This window comes from Vicugna pacos, chromosome 10, assembly GCF_048564905.1.
Source record: "Vicugna pacos chromosome 10, VicPac4, whole genome shotgun sequence".
NCBI classification, from domain to species: domain Eukaryota; kingdom Metazoa; phylum Chordata; class Mammalia; order Artiodactyla; family Camelidae; genus Vicugna; species Vicugna pacos.
The window spans coordinates 45,902,523-45,928,227 of record NC_132996.1 but is presented as its reverse complement, the minus strand read 5'-3'; the positions used below and the strand labels follow the sequence as shown (position 1 = coordinate 45,928,227).

The 25,705-nt window shown below is 38.7% G+C and overlaps 1 protein-coding gene across 3 annotated transcripts; it reads left to right on the top strand.

Annotated features, from left to right (window-relative positions):
• The first annotated feature begins 32 nt into the window (after positions 1-32).
• Positions 33-25,705, top strand: CCDC34 (coiled-coil domain containing 34). 3 transcript variants are annotated; one of them, XM_072969697.1, is made up of 7 exons: positions 36-432; positions 5,136-5,271; positions 13,344-13,451; positions 20,629-20,787; positions 21,339-21,480; positions 22,918-23,072; positions 23,971-25,705. In XM_072969697.1, the coding sequence occupies exons 1-7, from the start codon at positions 92-94 to the stop codon at positions 23,986-23,988; spliced, it is 1,059 nt and encodes a 352-aa protein (XP_072825798.1). In that variant the 5' UTR covers positions 36-91; the 3' UTR covers positions 23,989-25,705. The 3 variants fall into 3 exon arrangements, with proteins under 3 accessions (XP_031536937.2, XP_072825798.1, XP_072825797.1); XM_072969696.1 differs by lacking the exon at positions 23,971-25,705 and having other exon boundaries at positions 22,918-23,429; XM_031681077.2 differs by lacking the exons at positions 20,629-20,787; positions 21,339-21,480; positions 22,918-23,072; positions 23,971-25,705 and adding an exon at positions 18,110-20,467 and having other exon boundaries at positions 33-432.

Genomic DNA, 25,705 nt, shown 5'->3' with positions numbered 1-25,705 from the left:
CCGCCCGGATTGGCCGGGCCGGCGCGCGCGGGGCCTGCTGGGAGAGCACGTCCCCCGCCGCCGCTCCGCCAGTTTGAACTTGGCGGGCCCGATGTGGGCGGCGGGGCGGTGGGGGGCTCCTCTGCCCCTTCCCGACAGCCGGTTCCTGGGCCAGTGCAGGTCCAGGTTTCGGCCCTCCTCGGGCTCCTTCTCCGTCCTCATGACGGGCGCCCCGGGGAAGGCGTTGGAGGCGGTGGAGGTGTGCTCGCTGTCGCCGCCGCTGAGCTGCAGCAATTCCACCCTGTCGCTGTTGTCTCCCCTCGGCCACCGGAGCTTCCCGTTTGACGACGACGATGGTGACGGGGACGAAGAGGAAGATGTGGACGAAGATGCTCAGGACTCAGAGGCCAAGGTGGAGAGCCTGAGAGGAATGGAGTTACAGGGGTGCGCCAGGTAAACCCGCGGCCTCCGGCCTATGCAGCCCCTCTCAAGAATCCTCAGACCCTTCTGAGTACCTTCCTCCGGTGGCCAAACGCCCTTCTGTCTTCTCTCAAGGGCTGCGCAGGCACCTGCATGCACAGGTGCTGCTCCTTTTGGCACGTAGAGTCCTGGGCCGATTCTTGAGCAGGACCACAGATTTTCCGTCATTCTTAATCCTATTTTCCTGAGAATGTGATGATTGCTACAGTCTCACTCGCCACAGAAACACACATAGTCTTAAACACAAAATTTTGCTACATTTTCAGGAGTTTTGTGAGTACTCAGAAATCAGATTGTGGACACTAGAACTCTTGTCCAAACCTTAACACCAAAATGTGGTTTACTGCACCTTAGTAATACCTGTAGCTATTTTGAAAAAAGTCTGATTGCTAGTGAAGTAGGTTGCAGTAAGCAGTATAGCTTTTATGTTGTAAATAAGGAGCTGAAGCAGAGAGGTTAGCAACGTCAACTTCGGCACCTAGAGAGAATGTTGAATCTGCTCTGAGCACTTAGAAGTCATTTCAATCAAAGAGTCTTAGAATCAAAGGGATTATTTAAGTCATCTTAATTTGTTTATGTCTACAATTGTTCATTTAGCAAACATTTGTGCCACATCCTAGTCTAGATACTGGAGCCCACAAACAAGATAGACACAGGGTCTACTCTCATGGAATTAAAGCCTAGATCAAGCCACTCATTTTACAGGTAACAAAACTGTGGCTCAGTTTACAAATAAAAAGTCGAATTCAAAGGCATATGCCTCGTTATTAGCAGAGCTGGGCCTAGTACCAAATACTGATGAAGTTTTCTCTTCCCTATGCTATATGCCTGTTGTTGGGTATGTTGGGTATATATAGGAGCTTAGGGCCTATCCCTGCAGGAATATGTTTTTTTGAGCTAGGCTTAGTAATACAGGTCCACTCTGGGGTGGACTCGTATATCATCTTCAGAAAGCATTTACAGGTTTCTGACTGTCAAGTTGCACAAGGTACAATACAGGAAATCTAAGGCATACAGACCAGAGAAACCATGCTATGGGTTTGTGTTTGTATGAGCACCCAGAGGGAGTGAATGGAATATGGAACCATTTGAAGTGACTCATATACACAGTTACAACAGTGAATCTCTTAAGAGGAGTAAACAGTAAGTACATTGGTAGGAATTGAGATCAGTAATAGTATCCAAGCAAACCACTTGTCCACACTGGTTGTAGCAGCAAGAAACAGTTTTAGGAGACCATTTCCATGTGGGCCCTTGTATAGATTCTTCAGGACTGAGTTGGTCCCAAAGATTTTAAAAATAAATTTTAAGGCTTTGGAAAATACCTTCTGAAGCTAATCAGCAGGACTAAGCAATGTAGACACAATTTAGCCACCAAAGGAATGGTGTGGCCATCAACACTACAGCTCAGCCACTGAGACCTTGCAGTAGCTTCCAAGAGCCAAACCCTGACCAAATGGAGCTCACCATGAGCGAAGCCAGTCCTGTTTATGTCAAATCTTAGCCACAGCCCAGTGAGCTGTTAACACCCCAGGGCTATAGCTGCCTTCCTTGTCACACTTCATTCCCTGTCAGTCAAAGAAATAGGTAGGATGTGGTCTAGGAAGAATGCAGGAGTCGTCCGGCCTGTGTGTGGCAAGTGTCAGATGCTGGTGAATCAATGCCTGTTTCCCGCTTCCTAGAGAACAGATAGACGGGGTGACTGTTTTTGAATGCTTCAGAAAACCTAGCACTTCTTTTCAGGAAAGTGTTTAGAACGTTTCCTCATTCCTCCTCTTTACCTCTGATTTTTAGTTGGTGCCCTAGACAGTTTGGGGGTGATGGGATGAGGATAGTAGGCAGCCGAGTCACAGTCCAGCCATAGTTCTGGGCAGTGAGCATCCTCTCGTGGACCAGGGCATGTACGTAGAGCTGTGTGGGATTTTATGCCTTTTTTTCCATCCTCACCTGCCACAGGGATATGCCTGGCAAAATTAAGAGTGTAAGTTTTTTGGGGGATAGACTCAGGCACCAACTGCATGTGACAGATGAGCTCCGGGGCTTTTAGGTGTATAACGCCAAGCTTGGAGGATGCATTGGCCTTCAAGTGCTTTGGACAGGACTGAGATGAAGCTTACAGGTGACTTCAGACAAGATAATAAGTATTTTCCTGGAGTCTTTTATAATATGCATTGGGCTGACTACTTATTCAGCTTTATCATGGTTTCTGTATCACTCTATCCTTTAGGAAACCTGAGCCTTAATAAACATGTTGGCCATAAACAGCTGCTTATCAAGCCTCTCTTGATTATGGGTGGAGCTGCAGGATATGTGCCACACATTTTGAATATATTCGTTAAAACTGATACGGCAAGAAATTTAATATTTAAAGTATAATTTTAAAAAAATGATCTCACAGATTTCCTCTTTTCAACAAACATTTCTTAGGAGCTGACTATATTCCAGACCCTAAGCTAGACTCTTGAAATGAAAATATGAGTTAAGACATGTCTTCTGTCTGCAAGGAATGCATGGCCTCTGGCAGAGATGGACAAGTGACAGAAAGCCCAGGGCACTTAGTCCAGATTTTTTGCAGAGTTTCAATGTGAGGCAATAAAGATTAATGCCTGAGTTGAATCTTAAAAGGGAGAGTAGGAATTGGCTATACCCCTCCTAGCACTAGTGAACGACACGTTCCAAATGCTTACTGAGAGCCCAGAACTGAACTTAGCCCTTCATGCAACAGTACCTGTGAGGTGGCCGCTACTGTTTCCTCCATTTTACAGATGAGAAATGGAGGCTTAAAATGTTCACAGCTAGGAAGGAGCAGGTAGAGATTCACCCCAAATGCCTTACTCCCTAATCTAAGCTCTTTGGCCGTGTGTGGAGGTAGAAGGAATTTCTGAGTTTTAGGCAGAGCTGCATGGCATGCTCATCAGCCTGCCTCACTTCAGCCAGGCTGAAATGTGGAGTCCGGATCAGCTGTTGGGGGAAGAAGAGGCTGGAAGATAGGCAGGGCCAACTCAAGAGTGTCAGGCTGTGGAGTTTGGACTTGATCTTGAGGGCAGAGGAGCCACGGAGGAACTTTGACATGGGGAGGATGCATTTGGAGGATGAATCAGGCAACTGGAGAATGGTTTGAAGTGGTGGGAGAAAGGGGGTTATGTCCAGGAAGTGGTTGTAGGGTTGGAGAAAAGGAGAATGGCTGGAGACAACTAAAAGAAGTAGGATGGACATGACAAGGTGATTATATGGGTGTGTGGGGAGGGGTACCAGATGTGGACGAGGAGCAGGAGTCAGAAATCTGGGTTTCTGGCTTGGCTGACTGGGTAGATGTTGGTACTCTTCATCAAGGTAGGATCATAAGAGAAGGGGTAAGATTTTTCTTGGTGGGGAGGGTAGCCGGTGGTGGTAAAAGATGATTAGACTTGTTTTGGGCTGATTGTGATATTTAAGTGGAGTGATCAGGATGGAAATGAAAGTTTGGAGCTCAGGAGAAGGATCTAGCCTGGAGTGACTGATTCGGGCATCACTAGCACCTGGTGATAGTTGGAGCCATGAGAGCAGTTGAGGGTGTTTGGTAAAACTGAGAAGGAAAGATGTATGTAAGAAATAAACAGTACATCAACAGTGTCCCTTCCCCACTAGAATACAAATTCCATAAGAACGTGGGTGAATGAAGAAATAGTGGCAGAAAAAGACAAGTGAACAGAAGCTATGAGCTGAAAAAAGTTGTGCATAGCAGTGGGCGAGGCAGTTGGTTGCCTGAATCAGGAACGTTAAAGAGACAGGGAGGGGCTGAGTCTCTAATAACCTGATCTTTAGCGCTGCCTTGGGTCCTGAACAACCTTTCTTTCCATGGGTGCTCATAGTTCTGCTTTTCCTGAGTTTTATGAGGCTTGTGTGTCTGGTCAAGGCCCTGTGGTCTTTATGTCTGTGTGTACTCCTAGTATTTCCCCTCCCCTCCTTTCTTTAGCTTGAGTGAGCAGCTGCTTTCCATGTACACAGAAGAGACAGACTGACAGAGGTGCGTGGTGCAGGTGGGGACTGCGGTAGGAGATAACCCAGCTGTGCGGGGAGAACTGGCAAAACGGAGTCCACCAGAACGTTAAAGAAGACAAGGGCCATCTATTTTTTTTTTGTACCTTTTAATTTCAAAACAATTTCAAACTTACCAGAAAAGTTGAGAGGATAAAGAAGTTTTGTTCACTCTTCACCCCGAATCCCTCATTGTGGCCACATTGGCTTTATCCTCTCTATGGATAGACACATTCTTTCCTTTGTGAACTATTTAAGGGAGGAAAAGGGAAAAAGTCTGCTCCAAGATCTGACTAGGATCATGTGTTTAATTAGTCGTCCAAGTATAAGATTTTTAAGAATAAAAAATTGTCATTCAGACAGGTGCCCTGGATATGGTAACCCACATGCCAGTAGATTTTTAAATAATATGATTTTAGAAGATGAAGGAATTCAGAGACAGTCTGAAGGATAAAACTGATGGAAAATATTGGACTTCCTGTTCATGATTTTTCAAGTGTATATTTATATATAATTAATTCATGTATATTTATATGTAAAAATCACAGTACTGTAAATGTATCATGGAATTTGGCTTTTATTGTACAGCTCAGTGATTTTAACTGTTAACCCAAAGAATTTTGAGCACAAATGCTATCATATCCTCTCTTTTGTAATAGTGTGGTTGAATCCGAAGATAACCAAGAAGAACAGAAACAGGTGCTCTTACCAGAAAGCAGCCTGACGCCATGGGAAGCATGGTTTGTTGGCAAAGAAAAAGTAGAACGTGACCGTCTGCAACAGAAGGCCCTGGAGGTAAAACTAGTCTTCCTGTTTAATCCACGAGCTCACAAAGTGGAGCTTCTGTCGAAATTAAAATGTTCATGTTATTACACCAGAAATTGACACAACATTGAAAACTGACTATACTTCAATAAAAACAAAACAAAACAAAACAAAACGTTCATGTTATCCCTCAAAACAAAGTTTTTGCATTACTTTATATCAGTTTGCTGTATCAATTTTAATAATTTATTGTAGAAATAGTATATGTTAATTATAAGAACACCTGGAAAGCACAGCTAAGCATAATTAGGAAAATTAAAAACTCTAATCCCATCCCCTGAAGATAACCATTTTTAATATTATCTCATGCAGCCATCCAAATGTTCGTCTTCATAAATTTTTAAAAATGTACATATATATCCTTATATAGACACATAGACACATACAGTGGAGTGTCACCATATGTACATTTAACAAAAGTAGATTCCCCTGCATACACTTGGTAAAACTTTTAAGAGAGAAGAGAAACAAAAATTGAAATAGAGACAGGAAATCTACCCCCTTTTCACTCAGAACACGTGCCGTAGGGTGAGTTTGTGCTGGGAGATGGGAATCCGCTGGGCTTTCATGGGTTTTCGGTTTCTCTGTGCCCCCTGCCTCGCTCGTGGACATTTGTGTATTTGTGATTCTCTCTGAACTCTCACTCTCCAAACTCAAAAAACAGTTTGAGATACATTTTCACAAGAATCTCTTATTCTTTGAATTCATACTGTTTGCTGTTTACAACCTAGCAACCAGATAGGTTTGGATACTTTGGCATCCTCCAGTATGCAGACTCACTGTCTGAATGCTCTCCCTTCCCAAACAGAACCCAGGTAGATTTGAGTGGTGAGGGGTATGTTGTTTTTAATGAACAAGGTCACTGTTTTGTAACCTGCTTTTCTCTGCATATTACATTATTAATATATTTCTATATCATTAAATATTTTTACATCATCATTTAAAAATGACTGGCTAAGATTACTAAAATATATTTAAAATATATTAAATATATAATAGACTATAGTTAACTATTTCACTATTATTGGATATTTCAGTTTAATCTGTTAGTATCCCTGTTGCCATAAAAATCCTTGCAACTAAAGCTTCACTCTCCGTGATCTTCCCTGGAATAAATTTTCCATTTCAGTTTTTTTTTTAATTTTTTTTTTTAATTATAGTCAGTTTACAATGTTGTGTCAATTTCTGGTGTACAGCATAAAGTTTCAGTCATACATAGATTCGTTTTCATATTCCTTTTTGTTATAGGTTACTATAAAACATTGAACATACTTCCCCATGCTATACAGTAGAAACTTGTTGTTTATCTATTTTATGTATAGTAGTAGTTAGTATCTGCAAATCTCCAACTCTCAATTTATCCCTTCCCACCCCCTTCCTCCGCGCTCCGTTCCGTTTCAGTTTTGAAACTAGTTTTTCTTTCTGTTACGGGTTTCTATCCAGGTAGACAGTCTTGGCATGATTCAAATAACTGTAGAAACCAGTACATTTTGCTGTTTCCCTATTGCATGATAGTTTGTATTTTAAAATACAAATTTATTCCTGGAAAAGTGCACAGTAGTACTTCTTTCTACTTAGAAGGGCACAGGGTTTGAGAAAGACCTATGGTTTGACATCAGGCAGACTTACTTAAACTTTTACACTTTGGTTTCCTCATCTGCACAATAAGAGGGTTAAATGAGGCTGGTATGTTTTTGTTATTGTTACTGATATCATTGCTAGTCATAGTCTTTTTTTTAAGTTGAAGTATAGTTGATTTACAATTTTGTGTTGGTTTCAGGTGTATAACAAAGTGATTCAGTTTTTAGTATATGTGTGTGTGTATATATATGTATATATATTCTTTTTTAGATTCTTTTCCATGATAGGTTACTACAAAGTATTGAATATAGTTCCTTGTGCTATACAGAAGGTCCTTGTTGTTTACTGGTTTTATATATAGTAGTATGTTAATCTCAAACTCCTAATTTATTCCTCCCTTCCTCTTTGCTAGCCATTAGATTGTTTTCTATGTCTGTGAATCTTTTTCTGTTTTGTAAATAAGGTCATTTGTATCATTTTTTTAGATTTCGCATATAAGTGATATTCTGTGATATTTATCTTTTTCTGTCTGACTTACTTCACTTAGTATGATAATCTCTAGGTCCATCCATGTTGTTGCAAATGGCATTATTTTTATGGCTGAGTAGTATTCCATTACACATATATGTACTGTTTGTATACTTTGGAGATTAATCTCTTGTTGGTTGCATCATTTGCACATGATTTCTCCCATTCTGTTGGAGAGAACGGACTAATGCTGGAACATACAAAATGTTCAGCCAGTTAGTTCACTTCAAAATGCAGCTCAGTCCCCTCTGGTCACCCACACTGTATGCTCTAGGGGTTCCCCTTAAGAGGGCTGCATGGTCCTTCTGTTGTGGCAGACTGACTACGTGGACAGTCTAGTAGGCTTCGTTGGCCCCTCGCTTGGCTGGTTGCCAGGCCCTGCCTTTTGCAGCTGCTGCTGGCCACTGGTTAGCTGGGCCTGGTCTGCCAGTTGCAGAACCCTATGTGGCCCTGGGGCTAGTGCTAGCTTGCTGGTGGGTGGATTCAGGGTCCTGAAGACTCTTGGGCTGTTGCCCACCCACTGGCAGTTGAGCCGGATCCCGGGGTTAGTGCTGGACTACCAGCAGGCGGAGCAGCCTCCTGGAGTCTGCCTACAGGGCCCAGGGATTCCAGAGGTCGTTTCAAATCATGGGTGGGTGATGGGCTGTCCCTGACACAATAGGGTGGGGTTGGCTGTGTCCTGCGGGTTGTGTTAGCCTGCTAATCGGCAGGGCCAGGGCCCAGCTGGTCCCATGACAGAGTTTGGCCTGCTGTTGCTGGACTCAATCCTTAGGCCTCTAGACTGGTCTAGAGGTTTGTGCAGGCTTCCTGGTGGGAAGGATGAGTGCCTGCCCACTGGTGGATGGAGCTGGGTCTTGGCGCATGTCTGGAGGTGGCTGTGGGCTTAGGAGGTCTCTTGGTAGTCTGCCTGCTGAACAGTGGGGCTGTGTCCCTGTCCAGTTAGTTGTTTGGCTTGAGGCATGCCAGCACTGGTGTCTATAGGCTGTTGGGTGGGGCCAGGTCTTGGCCCTAAGGTGCCAAGATGGCAGCCACCAGCAGCTCACATGGCTAAACGCCCCCAAATATGTCTGCCACCAGTGTCCATGTCCCCAGGGCAAGCCGAAGCCACCCCACCCTCCACCCCCCAGGAGACTCTCCAAGACCAGAAGATAGGTTTACAAATTACTGCTCTTGCCCTGGGTCCTGGTACACATGAGATTTTGTGTGCACACTTTAAGAGTGGAATCTCTATTTCCCCCAGGTCTCCTGCAGTTAAACCCTGCTGGCCTTTAAAGCCAAATGCTCTGGGGGCTCAACTTCCCTGTCTGGACCCCCAGGCTGGGGAACCTGATGTGGGTCTCCAAACTCTCAGCTCTGTGGGAGAAACTGCATTATTCTCCAGTTTGTGGATTGCCTGCCCCGGGGCATGGGATTTGATATAGTCCGCCCCTCCTACCCATCTTCTTGTGATTCCCTCTTTAGGTCTTTAGTTGTAGAAGATCTTTGCTGGCAGGTTTCAGTCCTTTTCATCGTCAGTTGTTCTGTAGATGGTTGTGACTTGGTGTGTTTATGAGAGGAGGTGAGCTCAGGGTCTTTGTCCTCCACCATCTTGGCCGCTCCCTCCAGTCATACCCTTCTTAAAGCTTTTTCATTTATTTTCAGAATTAGTGTATATTGTTGAGACCCCAGATTCTTACTTCTCTTACCTCAACCTCAAAGTTTAATGTTACTTATTCCATTATTTAGTTCAGTAGCTTTCAAAATACTTATTCACAGTGAGAAATCTACTTTGCTTCATGTTACACACAAATGCATACGTATCTGTAATACCTGCTTACATACATATCTGAAATAATATCTTAATTTTGTGCAGAACCTTGTAATAGTCTATTTTTTTCATTTTCTTTTTCTTTTTTTAAGGCTGGTCATAACCTGTAAATTGGTTTTAGACCACAGTTAGGGAAACAGTGATCTAGTGAGTCAGTGGTAAAGTGGCGCTCCGTTTATGGTACTTAGCTTTACCTCTGGCCCTACTAGGAATCACTTTTTATGTTAAGAAAGGGAGGGTCACTCAAGTAATTTTGGAGTCAGCATCCAATAAAAAGTTAATTAAATTACAGAAAATTATAAGGAAACTTGGGCTTTGGAGTTCACAGAACAAGGCTGAAATTCTAGCCTTGCTATTCTAACTCTGTGACCTGGAAAAGCTGATTAACTTCTCTGAACCTCAGTCTCTTCGTCTATAAGCCATGTGGTAGAGAGGCCATGGTAGAGTAGTTAAAAGCATATATTCTTGAGCCGTACCTTCTGGATTCAAAACTCGGACTGTGGGTTTTTAACCTCTCTCTGCCTGGACTGTCAGTGAAAGGGGAGAGTAACATTCACCTCATAGTGTTGTGGGGACTAAGTGAAGAGCAGGGATGGCCTAACATGCAGGAAACACTCAGTGTAAGTTAGCTGTTGTTATGTGTTAAAGGAGATGATAGTAACTACTAAGGATTTATTTTGAGAACAGACTAAAATATGAAGTCCCCGCCACAATGATTAAGCATGTAGCAGAGTATAATTGGTTGAAAGATTAAATCCTTTTCATGTATTTAGTAGTTTGACATTTCTTAATGGCTACATCATTACTTAACTCTGAAGCAATTAAAATATTTTTGTGTGAATCTTCCCGGATCAGTCATGCCAGGGATATCGTAACATATGGGTCAGCTACTCACTTTGGTATAAACTTATTTTGAGCTATTACGGTATTCACATTTTTTTCATGCCTTTCCCTTTGTTTTATTTCCTCAGTCATGCTTTCCTTATTTCTCTGTCCTTATTTACTGTATTCTCTAATTTGTTTATAAATCGTACCATTAAAAGCACAGATTTTTAACCATAAGGAGCAATTCATCTCAGATCTCTATGAAAGCATGAGAGCCAGGAAGTAACTTTGCCAAGGCTGCAGTTAGTGGCAAAGCTGGGACTAGATACCAATTCTTTTGACTTTCATTTTATTTGTCTTTTCCACAATATCAAGATGAATTTTAGAAATAAATGAGTCAGACTTAGTATTTAATTTTGAATTTACCCTGGCTTTCTTATTTTCTTCCTTGAAACTTAAAGGAAAACTTAAAGGACAGTTGAATCATTAAAAAGATCATCCTTGCTCATAAATTTGTGTTCAGCAATAGATATTTAGATTTGTTTCAGCTATCTCTGTAAGATTGAGTTAAAAATTATTTTAACCCATCAAAATCATGCTTATGGTCTTTTTACATTTGTAACTATGTTGAGGTGATAAACATGGTAAATATTAAACATTATAGTATTGTGAAAAACTAGCATGTTGGTTTTGTAGAGCATATAGTTTTTACTTTAATTTTTATTATTTAAAAAAATTATTTAGCAGACTGCCCTAAATTCTCTACAGCCTTTGGCTAATTTTAATTTTTAACATTTGCTTTAATATTTTAGTATGGTCTGTTTTAACTTATAAAAATTATCTAATTTGTGAATAATACAGGTGCTTCACCCCATCATCTTGCCTTTGACCACTTCATTCATCAGCCCTTAAAGAAGGAATCGGGCAGGATACAGAGCTAGTGAAACTCAGAACTGTTCAGTTTTTCTCATTGTTACCTTCAGTGGTAAAATATTCTTTGAAAGTTGGTAAAAGCTATTGAAATACAAATGCATGTTTAGGATCCTCTTTGGATTTTGGTTTTCTATAATCAAATGTTTACTCTGGGAAAATAGCTGTAATTCTGTTGAAATTCAGTGGTTACCAGAAGACGACAGAGGGGCCTTGTGAGAGAAGGCTCCAGCTGTGTCTGGAAGAGGCTTGCCTTGGTGGCGAACAGATGGAGGCATTCAGGGTGGGAAATTCTGAGAGGGGCCAGCCTTGGAAGGGAGGGTTGTTTCTCAGAATGCAATGTATATTCTAAGGTAGCAAATTACTTGAACAGACTTCCTAAGATTAGAGCACTGTTTGGGTCAGTGGTGGCATTTTCTAGGTACTTCATCTTTAACTCTTATGTCGACTTTAACTAAAATTTGTGAACCATGAAATAGGAATACAAAGACTGATTTTTTTTCTGACTTTTGAGTTTGTATGAAGAATCTTAAAAGCGTATATAAATGTAATCAATCATATCTTTAGTTGTATATTTAAGTAATTTCTTTTCTTGACAATAAAATTTAGGACTATTTTGGAAAATTGGTGGTCAAATCTATATCTAACTTGTCATACACACAATACGCGCACACACCCTTCATCTTTTTCCAGTTCCTTCCTTTTTCATCTCCTTCCAGCTCATATACTATGGCCACCTCCTAGTCATTCTCCCTCAGAATAGTTCTGATCCCTTCAAATGGAGTCTTCAACCTTTATCATTAAGAGTTTTAAATACCCCTTTTGCCATGTATTCCTGCTTCATAGTGTTTAATTTACTCTGCCTGTCTCAAGAGACCTTTTCCTTCTAGTTAGTACCACACTCTAATTTCTCGTCACCCCTCCCCTCCCCCAGTCTCTCCCTTCTAGTCCAGCATCTCCTCACTGCTCCTCTCATGGTGCTCATTTTGACCACCCTGGATCATGCTCTTTCTCCTCTAGTCGTCCCTTCCCTTTCTTTCTCCAAGCTCCTGTTCTACACAGTACCTCACAATATAGAGCTTAATTCCTTTGTGTATACAGGACCAGATTAAATCAGAGACTTCTGGGATTTCATCCCAGCCTCTCATTTCTCACTGTCTTTATAGTAGGTGCTCCATTAAAAAAAAAAAAAGTCTTAAGTGAATAATCAAGGAATGGCAGCTGCAGAGGTAATGAAGAATCCTTTTAAAACCAAGATGGCGATTTTACTTTGGGAGGATGGAAGGAGTGTATAGTGTTTAAAAGTTGGAGGACTTTCTGAGTGAGTGAGGGCAGCTGTTTTCTGTGCAGCAGGAATTTAGGGTGAGAGGTCATGGAAGACAGGTATCCTGTGGCCAGTGGTTGTAAAGTGCACGAGGTATGTTCTTGGTGCCGGGTCTTCTCTTCATTCCATTTAATCCCCTGGAGTTGGCTGAGTTGAAAACCTGTCCTCCCCACCACCACCCATGCTCAGTAGGCAGGTCTCTGGGAAAGGGAGGCATGGCGATGAGGAGTGAGGTCCAGTGGAAGACATATGAAAAGTATCCAGTTGCTAGTATCTAAGGAGGGAGAAGAAAAATAACCAGTAATTATGGTAGGCGAGTCCAAGGAGTCTAGTTTGAACAGCATTCTCAACTAATGCAGTAATTTAACTGATGAGTGACAGAGTGGTGGCATTCAGCTTGTAGTTTTATTTGGCCATACTTTCCACATTCTTTCTCCTGAGGAAATGCCCAAACGTGTAGATTCGAGTGACAGCAAGGCAGTTAAATAATCTGGGATATGAATGTGGTTTTGTTTTACACTCCAGCAGCTATAAAATCAGTGAAGAAAAACCTAGATTCTTGTTTTCCCTACAGAAAATGGAATGTCTTCTTTACATTTCTTCTTTGGTGTAACTCTGAATTAAAAGTTTAATTTAGGGATTATTTAATTCCTATCCTTTATCTTCATCAAGAATCAAGAAGGTTTTTAGAACTGTTAAAAAAAAAGTTGCAATTCTCTTGAGCTTCTGCCAGTAGTATACAGTGATGCCAAAATTTATGTGTGGGAAAGTTGATTTCAATGAGGGTAATTTAGCTGAAGTTTAGTCTAAGAAACTAGTGTTTTGCTGCCAAGCAATTATTTGCATTTCTAAAAAATGACTTATACTTTTTAACCAATGCTTTCTTTTCATCATAGACTAGTTACTTAAGTAAGCTATTGTCAGTAATGGTATATTTTCTATAAAGGAAACTATATTGTTGTTTAATTTGGTTAACCTCAGACTTGAAAAATATGTGATTTGAGTACCTCTATTAAATGTTGCCTTTTGTTTGAATAAAATCCACAGGAATTAAATCAACAGCTAGAAAAAAAGAAAGAAGTGGAAGAACGTGAAAAGAGAAAAATAATTGCTGAAGAAAAGCACAAGGAGTGGGTTCAGAGGAAGAATGAACAGGTGAGGAGGATGAAAATGCATATGCACACTGACATCTCCTTTGCAGGGTCTTCCCACAGCTCCTCATCATCACCTGGGTTTTTCTCATTTGCTCTTGGAGTCTCTCTTCTCTGACCTGATTTTTTTCCTACCCTCATGGACATGTATCAAGTCCGTCTTTTGCCCTTTGCTCTCGCTTCTCTCCTTTTCTGTCCTGTGGCTTCCACTCCTGTCTGGCTGCACGTCGTCATGAAGTCTGTATCTCCAGACCTAAACTCCCAGAGTCTTGGATTGTCATCTGTGAGGTTGACAGGCACCACTAGGCCTGCAAATCTGAAACAACCCATTTTTGTCCACTCTTTTCCGATAGAACCATTGTCCTAACGCCTTGATTTCTGAGCTTAGTACTGATGTTAGTCATCACCTCAGTCACGTAGGCAGAATCAGAAGCCAAGTCTGTCCCCTGTTAGTAGTCATCCCTGCCTTTCCTTTACAATCATTGTTCTCCTGTTTGTGATCTCTTCGTCCTGTCTGGTCTCATTACGTTTTTTGGCTCATTTGTTGTTTATTTCCCCATACTGGAATGTAAGCTGCATAAGGGCAGGGATTGATGCCTCTTGTTCAGTTATCCAGCGGCTAGATCAGTACCTGCCACATAAAAATGCCCCCACATATTTATTGAATGAGTGGCTTCATCCTCTGTGTCCTTGCCAGACTAATCTTGCTAAAAAGTCAAATGTCTTTCCCTGGTTTGAAATATATTTTTCATGGTTCCACGCTGTCCTCTGAATGATGTCTGAACAGTCTAGCCTGGTGGGCTAACCACCTTCCACTCTCTGCTCCTAAGCCATGTCTCCTTCCACCTGTGTTGCCCTTCACTCCACGCTCTCGGCTTCTGACTGGCATCCTTTGGGGAGCAGTCGCACTCAGGTTAAGCATGGCGAATCTCCTTGTAGTATTAGTTTTGCTGGAAAATTTTGAGAGGAAAAATGTCAGTTTTATATTAAAACCAGCACAGATACTCCATTAAGGAGCAGAACATAAATTCTATGTATTATTTTTAAGATACACAATAGATTTCAAAGAAATTGTGGGCTTTGGACTGCGCTGCTCAGTGCCCAAGGATGTGTGTTAATGAGAAATTTTGAGAACACCTCCATTCTGTTTCTCACTTCCTTTTTTTTGTTATATGATATTTCCTTAGTTTGGGATCTCATCACATTGTCCATCTTACCTTTTTTTTTATTATCCAACTCAAGAGTATTTCCTACATGAAACATTCACTGATACATGCTGGAAACTCACTCCTCTGAATCCTTGTTTAACTGATGTCACTTTGTCATAATACTGCCTTGTTTTATGTATGTATTTTGTTGCTATTTTGTATTATGCACATGCCTTCACTTCCCTTGCAATTTTAAGACTCTTAAGGATAGGAATTATTTTTTATATTACTTTTTATCCATTGCAAGATTTAATATAATGCTTTGTAATATAGTAAACATTTGTTTTTGGAATCACTGAGTGAATGGATAAATGTATTATCTTCCTTTCAGTTTTATTTATTTTTATTTATATTTGGGGGTGGTAATTAGGTTTACATATTTGTTTATTTTTAGAGGAAGGGATTGAACCCAGGACCTGTGTATGCTAAGCATGCACTCTACCACTTGAGTTATGCCCTCCCCATTCCTTTCAATTTTAATACATTCTTGTATTGGATCACAAATTAGAAATTTAAAAAATACTTATCTTGTCATTTGTTTTCTGTTGTAATTTTTTTTTGCAGATTAGAATGGTTCTGCTTTTATTATTTTAATCTAATTTGATGAATTTAGTCAAAGGTTTAAATTTTAAGACAAATTTTAAATTAATTCTAATTTTTGATTCCTAACTATTATTGAATGCAGTAACCAGTGATATTAAGAAGAGAACCTTGTAAATAATTTCAGTAAATTGAAGATAACATAGTTTTCTTCATCCAAGTAGTATAAGAAAGAAATTGGCTAGATGTGCATATGTTATAACCATAAATGTATTTTTTTACTTCAGAAGTAAATTATTATTTTTATGTTTGCTACATCCCATAATACAAGAAAGAGTTCTTTGCGAATAAATGCCACAATCAAAATAAGTCTGTGTGACCACTACCAAGCTTTGGGTGATACTTTTTTTTTAATAACTATAAAATAAAATAGTTTTGCATGTATTGAATACTATGCTCTCTCCTCTAAGAGCTTCTTATCTTCTGACTCCATTAAGCTCATTTTACCATGCCAGTCAGACATGGTTGTTGTTTGTCTAAGACAGTAGAGATGATATATTCTGTTTTAATTACTGGTGGTAGATCTAATCCAATTATTTGAGGAAAAATTTTCTTTTGGAGGGAAATGGCTTGCCCTGACATAAATCACTAATTATCGAAACCAAGATTCCATAAAGTCAAGAAGAGTTTTGAAATGAACCCTGAGAATTGAATTTACTTATTCTGCAGAATTCTTGTGCATGCTAAGGAATAATTGATTACTCTCGTTTTTTTTTTCTTTGGGACCTATCAGATTTCTTACTTCAGTCTTGGTTACATTTACCTCTATTTGTAAAGACTGCTCCTCTGGTTCTTCTCTTCCTGTCTGGCATCTAGCTTTTTTCTCCTCTATTTACATTGCACGGTGTGTGGTCCTCTTCTGCCTCCAGCTTCAGTCACATTTCAGCTATATCTGTGGCGTTCTTTTCTCTAAGTCATTTACACTGTGTTCTATCAAAAAATTAGACAAAAAGAATTTATGTATCCATTAGCAAAACTGGTTTCTTATATTACAACTGTAAATTGTTCAAACCTTTTCAAATAAATGGCTTATCTCCTCTGGTGCTCTTACATCTGTGCTGCCGTCCGAATCCAGTTTTTAGATTTGCTTTGTACAGTGTGTCACCACATATTTTGTAAAAGAGCATTTGCCTTAATATTTTTTTTAAAAATACTATTTAAAAGTAGAGTGATTTTTAATTCTCAAACCATGGAACTGCTTTTTTTAATTCAAAAAAATTAATTCCAATCAACAAAGTGTACGATTGGTAACACTGTTATTGGTGCATCATTTATGCATTCAGCACTTTTATTATGTGCCAGGTACTACTGAAGGAACCAAAATAGAAATTCAGAAACTTTTAGTCAGTTGTTTTGTTACTTTCCTTTAGTAACTTTGCAAGAAACAAAGTTTCTCTCAGGGCATCATTTTTTAAAAAAGGGGAATTTATTGTTGTGCTGTGTGTGGTGTAAAAGCCGGAGTGCTGGACAGTCTGAGGCCGCTGAATGGCTGGCTGCTCTCAGTCCTGCTGTCCTTTCCTTCTGCTAACTAGAGGCGTTCTGCTCTCTCTTCTGTAGTTTAAATCCTGCAGAGCTGTCTTGAGCTTTCAAACTCTACTTCATTGAGCTATCATTTACGTACAAAACACACCATTTTCAGTGGGATTAGGTTCGACAAGCTTCTGTCCCTCTACAGCCACCATCATGGTCGAGATAGAGAACATTTCCTTCACCCCCACACTCTACCCCCACCAAGCCCAGCTCCAGGCAAACCAGAAAGTCTGCTTTCTGTTCCTGTCAATTAGATTTGCTTTTTCTAGAATTTCATATAAATAGAATCATAGAATATATATTATTACTCTGTGTCAGGCTGCTTTTGTTTTAAAATTTCCTGATGTTTCGTGTCTTAAGATTGTTCCTTTTTATTGCTGAGTAGTATTCCATTATGTGGAATGCCACAAATTGTTTATCTAGCAACTAGTTGATGCATAATTGGGTTGTTTCCAGTTTGGGGATATTATGAGTAAAATTCTATGACCCCTTATGTACAAGTCTTTTTGTGGACACTTGTTTTCATTTCTCTTGGGTAAATGCCTAGGAGCTGAATTGCTGGGTTGTGTGGTAAGTATGTGTTTAACTTTGTAAGAAATTGCCAAATTGTTTTTTAAAGTGCTCGTGCCATTTTCCATTCTGAAAGTTCCAAGTGCACCACATCCTTGCCAGATTGTCAGTCTTTTTCATTTTAGGTCATTCTAAGTGTGTATAGTATGCCCTTGTTGTTTTGCTTTTCATTTTCCTGAGATCTAATGATATTTAGCATCTTTTTTGTAAGCTTATTCTGTTAGTCTACTAGGGCCACCAAAACAAAATACCAGACTGGCTTAAACAACAGAAATTAATTTTCTTAGCCTCTGGAGGGAGACAGTCCAAAACGAAGATGTCTGCAAGGTATGCTTTCTCTTCTGCCCTCTCCCCTTGGCTTGCAGATGACTCTCCATACCCTCACGTGCCCTTTGCTCTGTACCTGCCCATCCCTATGTCTCCTCCTCTTCTTATTGGGACACCAGTCCTATTGGATTAGGGCCCCACCTTTAGGACCTTAATTATCTCTTTAAAAGCCCTATCTCAGAATACAGTTACATTGAGGATTAGTGCTTCAGTGTAAGAATTTTGGTTGGACGCAGTTCAGCTCGTAGCACTATTGACCATTTCTGCATCTCTTGGGGTTTTTGTTTGTGTTTATGTATTCCTTTGAGTCCTGTCACATATATGTATCGTAAATATTTCCTCCTGTTTAATTTTTTAATGGTATTTTTTAGAGGGCGGAAGTTTTATATTTTAGTTACATTCCATATTTCTGTTTTTTCTTTTATAGCTTCTGGGTTTTGTGGTCTACTGAAGAAATGTTTTCCAGTGCCAAGGTTGTAAAAATATTATTCACTGTTTTCTTCCAGAAATTTTATAACTTCACCTTTTACCTGTATGTATATTTTTGAGTTAATTTTAATGTAGGGCCAAGGTTCTTGGGTTTTGTTTGTTTGTTTGCATATGAATATCCAGTTGTTCCAACACTGTGTTGGAAAGATAGTCTTTTCCCTATTCAGTTACCCTGGCATTTTTATTTAAAATCAATTGACCATACATAGGTGGGTCTATTTTTGGACTCTCTTCTGTCCCTTTGATCTACATCCTATGCCAGTACCACACTAGTCGGATACCATAGCTTTATACAGTCATTCTTGAATTTATAATTCTTCTAATTAAATAGTGTTCATCCTCCATCTTTTTTCTTCTGTTTCAAAATTGTTTCAGTTTCTCTGCATCCTTCCATATGCAGGGTAAAATCAGCTTATCATTTTTCCTAATTATGCTTGCTGGAATAGTGCCTGATACTACTGGGATTGCATTCAATATGTAGATTATTCTACAAAATATGCTATCGTAATGATACCAAAGAATAAATCTATGAATATGATTTTTCTATTTGTTTAGGTCATCTTTATCTCAGTAATGTTTTTTAGTTTTCAATGTACAGGGGTAGTATATATCTTTTGTTTCTTTTTCTCTGTTTTCTCAAATAATTCATGTAGTACTTGGTTTTATTTCTTCCTTTAATGTGTTATAGAGTCTGCCAGTGAAGCTGTTGGGGGCTGAAGTTTTCTTTGTGGGAAACTTTTTAATTCTGAATTGTTTTTACAAGTAGAGGTTCATTCAGTTACCCTATTTCTTCTTGAATCAGTTTTGGAAAGTGGTATATATGAAGGAATTCTGACATGTAAGTTAAATTTATTGGCATAAAATTGTTTTCAGCATTCTCTCATATGTGTATGATCTCTAGTGATATGCCACTTACCTTCTGTGTGACCTCTAGTAAATTACTTAACCTCTCTGAGCCTTAGCTTCCTCATTTTTAAGATGAGATCTTAATAGTATCTTTCTCCTATTGTGGTTATAAGAATTAATTGACACAGTACATACATATAAAGTGTACAGAAGAGTGACAGGCAGAGTTAGTATGGAATACGTGTTAGCTGTTAAAACTGAAAACAGCATAGGGGCCGGATGACTCCTTGTTGATGAGCTTGTAGAGGAGTCTCATGACTCAGACAGAGATTGAGTGAGATATGCTCCAGGATCCTTTTTAATCTTGTGGATTTTCTGACTGTCGGAAGTACTTAAATTCCAGTATTATTTCAACGGATATTGTGTTCTCAGCAAGAAAGGATGGATTTCTTTTGGCAGCTGTTGACTGCCCAACAAGAGGGAAATGTAGCAACTTGGGGAATGACTCGGGCTTTGATTTCTAAGACTTGCCTTTCCTGCACAGCCCTGGAATATGTTGTATGTAACTGGTGTTTGTTACCTGGGTCTTATTGAAATTGCTTATTATTAACATTCTACAAGATACTTTCAGAGGAAGAATTTCTAGTCTTGGCTCATATTTCTTTGCTCCATGAAGGGTGATGTATATGGCATTTGTATTGCATGCACTTTATTTATGCCTTGCAGATTATTTTCTAAACCTTTGATAGAACTAGCCATGTCATTGGTTATTTAGAATTTAGCTGTAGATTATCTTTTGAATGAGAAGAGGAAAAAAACATTGCCTTATATAGGCTGTGTCAAATTTTTTCTGCAGAGGGCCAGATAAATATTTTAGGCTTTGCGAACGACACGGTCTGTTGCAACTTTTCAACTTTGCTGCTGTGATGGAAAAGCAGCCATAGACAATAAATACCTAAGTAAATGTGTGTGGCCACATTTCAATAAAACTTTACTTACAAATACAAGTGGGTGGTCTGCACCCATATTTGGTCTGTAGGCCATAGTTTGCCAACCTTTCATCTAAGACTTATAAGAATTATTTAGCCAGAGATTTGTCTGTGCCCTTATAGCAGTATTTAATAGGCCAAAACATTATTTATTTGTCCTCTGTAACTCACTGATGGTGAAGATTTATCCAGCTATTCTTATTAGCAAACTGTCTGGGAAATGTGTACATAGGTGGCTCCTATGTTAGACTGAGGGTAAACATCTGTTAAAAAAACACTAAGATTCAGGATGGTCTAATAGATTGTAATTTCTGCTCACTAATTTATTCAGTACCTACTGTTTACTCAGCACTGTCCCAGGCTCTGAGTGTACTTCATTGAGCAAGATCTTTATTACGGCCATTATGAGATGTATACTCATGTACTCAAGTGATAGACTAAAATTGACCAGGTAGTTGCAGGTAGGTTACACATTTTCATAAGCCACGTGGTGTCAACCACTATGTTACCACCTATTTTAAGAAATAACTGAAGTTTAGAAAATTATTGCATATAACACTCCTTCCTAATGCAAGGATAATTACAGATATTCCAATTAAAATTTCTTCATTTTTTATTTAAGAAAAAAAAAGAAAGGGAACAAAAAATTAGTAAAGAAATGGAGGAAAAAGCAGCAAAGGAACTGGAAAAAGAGCATTTGCAAGAAAAAGCAAGGGAAAAATATCAAGAATGGTTAAAGAAGAAAAAAGCTGAAGAATGTGAGAAGAAGAAGAAAGAAAAGGTATTTTTACTAAAGTGATCAGCTGGAATACATGACTTTGGCGTTCATATGTGCCAACTCTATTGTATAAAAGGTCTCTAATAGAAAATTGACACTGTCTTAGCACAACGTGAATACACGCAGCCGTCCTTACCTGTTATGCTGTGATACAGCTTCCGAAGTGAATGTGCATTTGTGAGTTTCTTAAGTTGAGAATATTAATAAGCCTATGATTTTTTTTCAGTCAGGTTCAAACTTACTGTTGTTTATGCTTTCAACTATTACTTAGTCCACTTTTGTGGGAAGTTTTATAACATTATAAATTACTGTTGTGTTTTAAAACAGCAAATTGCTTTTTTCTTCTTGGGTTTAATGTCTTATGGTTGAGAGGCAGCCACCTTTGTATCACATCCCTGATCATGTTCAGCTTTGCTCACTATGGAAACGTGATCCAGTGTTTATGATCAGTAAGCCACTGGGATGGGAGCTACTTGGGAAAAGAGTCAGTAGAATTTGAATGAAATTTTAGTTACAGAATATTCTCGGAGATTCTTTGGTCTTGTCATTTGAAGGAAAAAGAAAAACAACGGCAGGCTGAATTACAGGAGAAAAAGGAAATAGCAGAAAGAAAGTTTAAGGAATGGTTGGAAAATGCGAAAAATAAACCTCGTCCAGCTGCAAAGAGCTATGGTTATGCCAATGGAAAACTTACAGGTTGGTTTTTATGTTATGTGGCTTACATAAATACGGTTTGCAGGAGCAAATATTATACATTAGGTTTCCTTTTGACAGAAATAGAAACGTGTAAAAATCATTTTTCTTTCAAATTACTATTTTCTGGAAGATTATAATATACTGTGTTCCTGTGGAGCTACCTCAAATTTGTTGTCTTTCTCTAAAACCAGATACATTTTAAAGGCAATAGCAGCAAAATTGCACAGTGATGATGTCTAACGTTAAGAAACAAGTAAAATTTTCTTACATTCCTTGGCTCTTTAAAGCCTTAATTGGGATATATTTAAGGGGTCATCTTCTCCCCCTGCTTCTGACCCTCTCTGAGGCAGAGCTCCCAATGTCTGGCGCGTCCTCTCTGCAGGGTGGAATACGAGGCAGCACGTGAAGCAGACAAAACTGGCTGGCCCTCAGGCTTGGGCTGGTTATAAATGGTTATAAATGGCAATGCAGGTTTTCCTTTGTACTTCACGGTGGAAGCTCATACCTCGCTGACAGCTGCCTTCACTTGTTTAAGTGATTTATTATTAAAAATACTCCCATTCTGTTTTGTTCACACAATAGAACATATTCCAGACTTTGTTTTGACCATCTTGGTGAAGTGTGTGTTGACATATCTGCGCAGTCAGAGTGGGTTGCCGGTGTCTGAATGACACATTCCTGCTGTCAGGATGTAGGCCTCTCCTGCGTGTCACAGAGGTCATCCGTCACAGCTACCGAGCGTCGTCTGCGCCTTTTTTTTTTCTCTTTCTTGTTTGGAAAAAGAGTCATAAGAGTGGTTTTAACCAAACAATTGGATAATAAAGTTAAAACTTGGGTGGCAATATACATGTTGACTAGAAGTTAATTGCTGAAATAATGGCTTATTGTCCTACATTTTTTGCATTTTAATGAATTTTATTCTAGTAAACATTTGTCTGCAAATGTGCTACTGCTCTTAATAATCAAAATTACAGTGATATTATGAAATCTGATTAATTTGAGTGACAGTGAGTTAGAATTTCAGTGGTTCACTCTTTTTGCTGTAAACTTTAGTTGTCCAACTAGGGGAAACTAGTACACAAACAGTGGTTTCCCAGACTAGTTAAGAAAAATAAAGATTTTCTTCAGTTTAAGGGTTCTAAAATTAATTTCTTAGTAAAAATTTTTATGAGTTTTTATTTATATAGATTTTAACATTAACCTTCAAACTTTTAAAAGTATCACTTATATTTTAAACTTTACTGTAATAGTTCCTGTATTTGAAAAGTATTACTTGTTTGAAAATATTTACGTTCAAGTTTTAAATGAGTCAAACTGGTTTATCAGTGATATTTTGCCCTTTTAATATTTTAACATTTTTTTAAGAATTTTAAAATAAGTAGTCTTTTTGATCTCAAGAAGTTTTCTTGTTTTCTTCTGATTGTTTAATAATTTTAGGTTTTTACAGTGGAAATTCTTATCCAGAACCAGCCTTTTATAACCCAATTCCATGGAAACCAATTCCTATGCCTCCTCCCAAGGAAGCAAAGGCTCTGTCCGGGAAGAAGACTAAAAGGCCCGTGATAAGCCAGCCACAGAGGTCTTCCTCACTGGTAACGCATAAAGAAAGAAGCACCCTTTGCCTTGGAACTCTGTGCAGAATACAAAGATAGTAGGCGTGGGCAATTCCATGCTGTTACCTAGAGCTATTTAATTTTAAAATCAGAAATTAGTTTTTACTGCTTAGTCAGTAGCTCAACATTTAATTTGACTATTGACAGGTTCAAATTTTTGCACTTCTATAGGGTTAACTGAGGAAGATATTTTATACATTTTTATAAATGCTTCAAGGTTGATCTTGGCATATTGTTTTACAGGATAAGTGACTGAATCTCTAACAATTGTGTTTGCATTTAGTGTGTATTAAAACTACCCCTCTACTATTAATAAAACTAACAATTTGTCATGTGTTTTTTCATACTGTATGTTGTTTATGTTCACGAACATAGTAAGATTAAATCATTCAAACAAGCATTTCTGAACTACATGCTGAGGATAATTCTTAGAAGAATCTAAATGGATTAGAATCCCAGAATAATCAAAAACAGTCTCTGTTGATGGCTTTTGGTATATTTTTCCCTGTGTAAATATTTTCAATCACTAACTGGAGGCATGTTTGGTAACAGGGAAATGAGGGTTGGGTTTTTGAAAGGAAAATTTAAAAACATTCTTTTGGGCTCACAGTCTTAGATTGATGTGTAATAATCTTGAGATACTAATAATATTTTGCTGTACTTTGCACAGATACTTACACATTATAACTAGATTGCTAATTTTGAAATTAGAAATATCAGTGCATTCTTTTTAATGTTTAATTTTCAGTGACTTTTGAACTGAAGTTGAAATCAAAAAGCTTATTAATAAATATATGTTAAGATAGTAGATCAAAGGATTACTAAAATAGCACTCAGCACTTCTTACTAAATTTTAAAAGTCTGTATCTCTTTTTAGGGGGCCATCAAGAAATGAAAATTTGTTGTGGCAATATAAAGTCCTGTAAGTTCATTTAAAAATGATTCCTATTTAGAATATATTCCACGTTTCTGCGAGGTCAGTCTTCTGCCAAGCTTCTGGTGCTTCACCTGTGGTGGTGTTGATCAGCACGAGGAAACAGCAGCAGGATCTCTGAAGGCCACTCATGTCACCAGAAAGCTCAGAAAACTCACTTCTAAGCAGAGAAGAGTTTGGAAGCCGTTGGTTGGGTTTGCTCGGTCCAAATCTGGGGAGATCTAGAGGCCAGCCATCTTTCTCGGAACCTCGTAGATGCGGTGAAGCTGTCAGGTGGTCGTCTTACTTGAGCAAATTCACTTACACAGAGAGAATGTAGAATTTGCCAGGGTAGCAATAAACTTGGGTAGAAAAAACTTCGCGTATATGGGCCTGTGTTCCTAGGGATTTTAGATAAATTTTTTATATCTAAAACGTCTTCAGTTTCACACAGGGGATTAAGTCATTTAGGCAGCTTTCAGCTGTAACCATAATGCTAATTAGACATTTCATTCAATCGGTAATTAATTAGTTTGACCAATGTTAGCTAAACATTTACTTTGTGACAAATGTTATGCATATCGATTTAGGAATTTGAATGGTTTGTTTCTTTAATTCAGAAACCATTTACAGCCTTGCCAGGAAAACATGTAATAGAATAAAAGCTATTATAATGCGCTATACTTAACATCATGCTCAGAGTTCATCTGGAAAGATAAGAGATAGTTCACCCTGAGAAGGGATTAAGAAAGGCTACAAAGAGGAGGTGACATTTGAGTTGGTGAGAGATAAGCAGGGATTTTCTAGTTGGTTACGAGGCTGCCCACACTCACGTGCATGTAGTGAGGAGTAGCTGAGAGAGAAGCAAGGGTCAGAGTGAAAAGGCTCTGTGTGCCGCAGAGTTTGGACGGGATCCTGCTCGCTTGTGGTGCCCGTTTCTCTTCCTCAGTGATGTTATCTTTAAAAGATTTTGACTACCAAACTTTATTATTTAAATTCCATTTTTGTTAAAGACTTCTTCAAACCAGTCAATACACATATTACTGGGAGGTTAGTGTTTTTATCCTGAATAAGTTTTTCTGAAAGTCAAGATACTGGGTAGTATAGGCATTACAAACTATATTAACGACATGTGAAATTTCTATTGAAGTGTAAAAAATATCTCTGACTTCTACTACTCTATTGGAACTGCTCTAAAATATCTAGGTAACCTGTAATGTCAAATCCATCATCTGCTAGAAAGAACACAGGTGTTGCAGACCTGAGTGTATGTTTAGTCCTGGCTTTATGTCTACTGATCTGGAAGGTGCCTCTGTTTTTCCAATGTTCAATACCTTATCTATATTAGAAACTTATCATGAGTTAAATAATAAGTGGAAGTACCTAAAAATGCAAGTTTGTTTCTTTTTTTGTATAATGATAATTCTGATAAGATGTACCAATGTTTTTTCTTCAGTGATAATTGATTTACATAACTGACCTTGGATAGCATACTAACTTTTTAAAAAATTTGCATTCTTCTTTATCAAAGTATAGTCAGTTTACAGTAACATGCTGATCTTGACTGATAGATCACAAATAAGTTAACTTGTCAGTGCTTGGGGTGGGTTTCATTTACCCCTGTGATAAAACAGCATGAATACTGTTGTTTTCTCTTTTTTTCAAATTGGATCAATAAATATTTATTGAATACCTACTA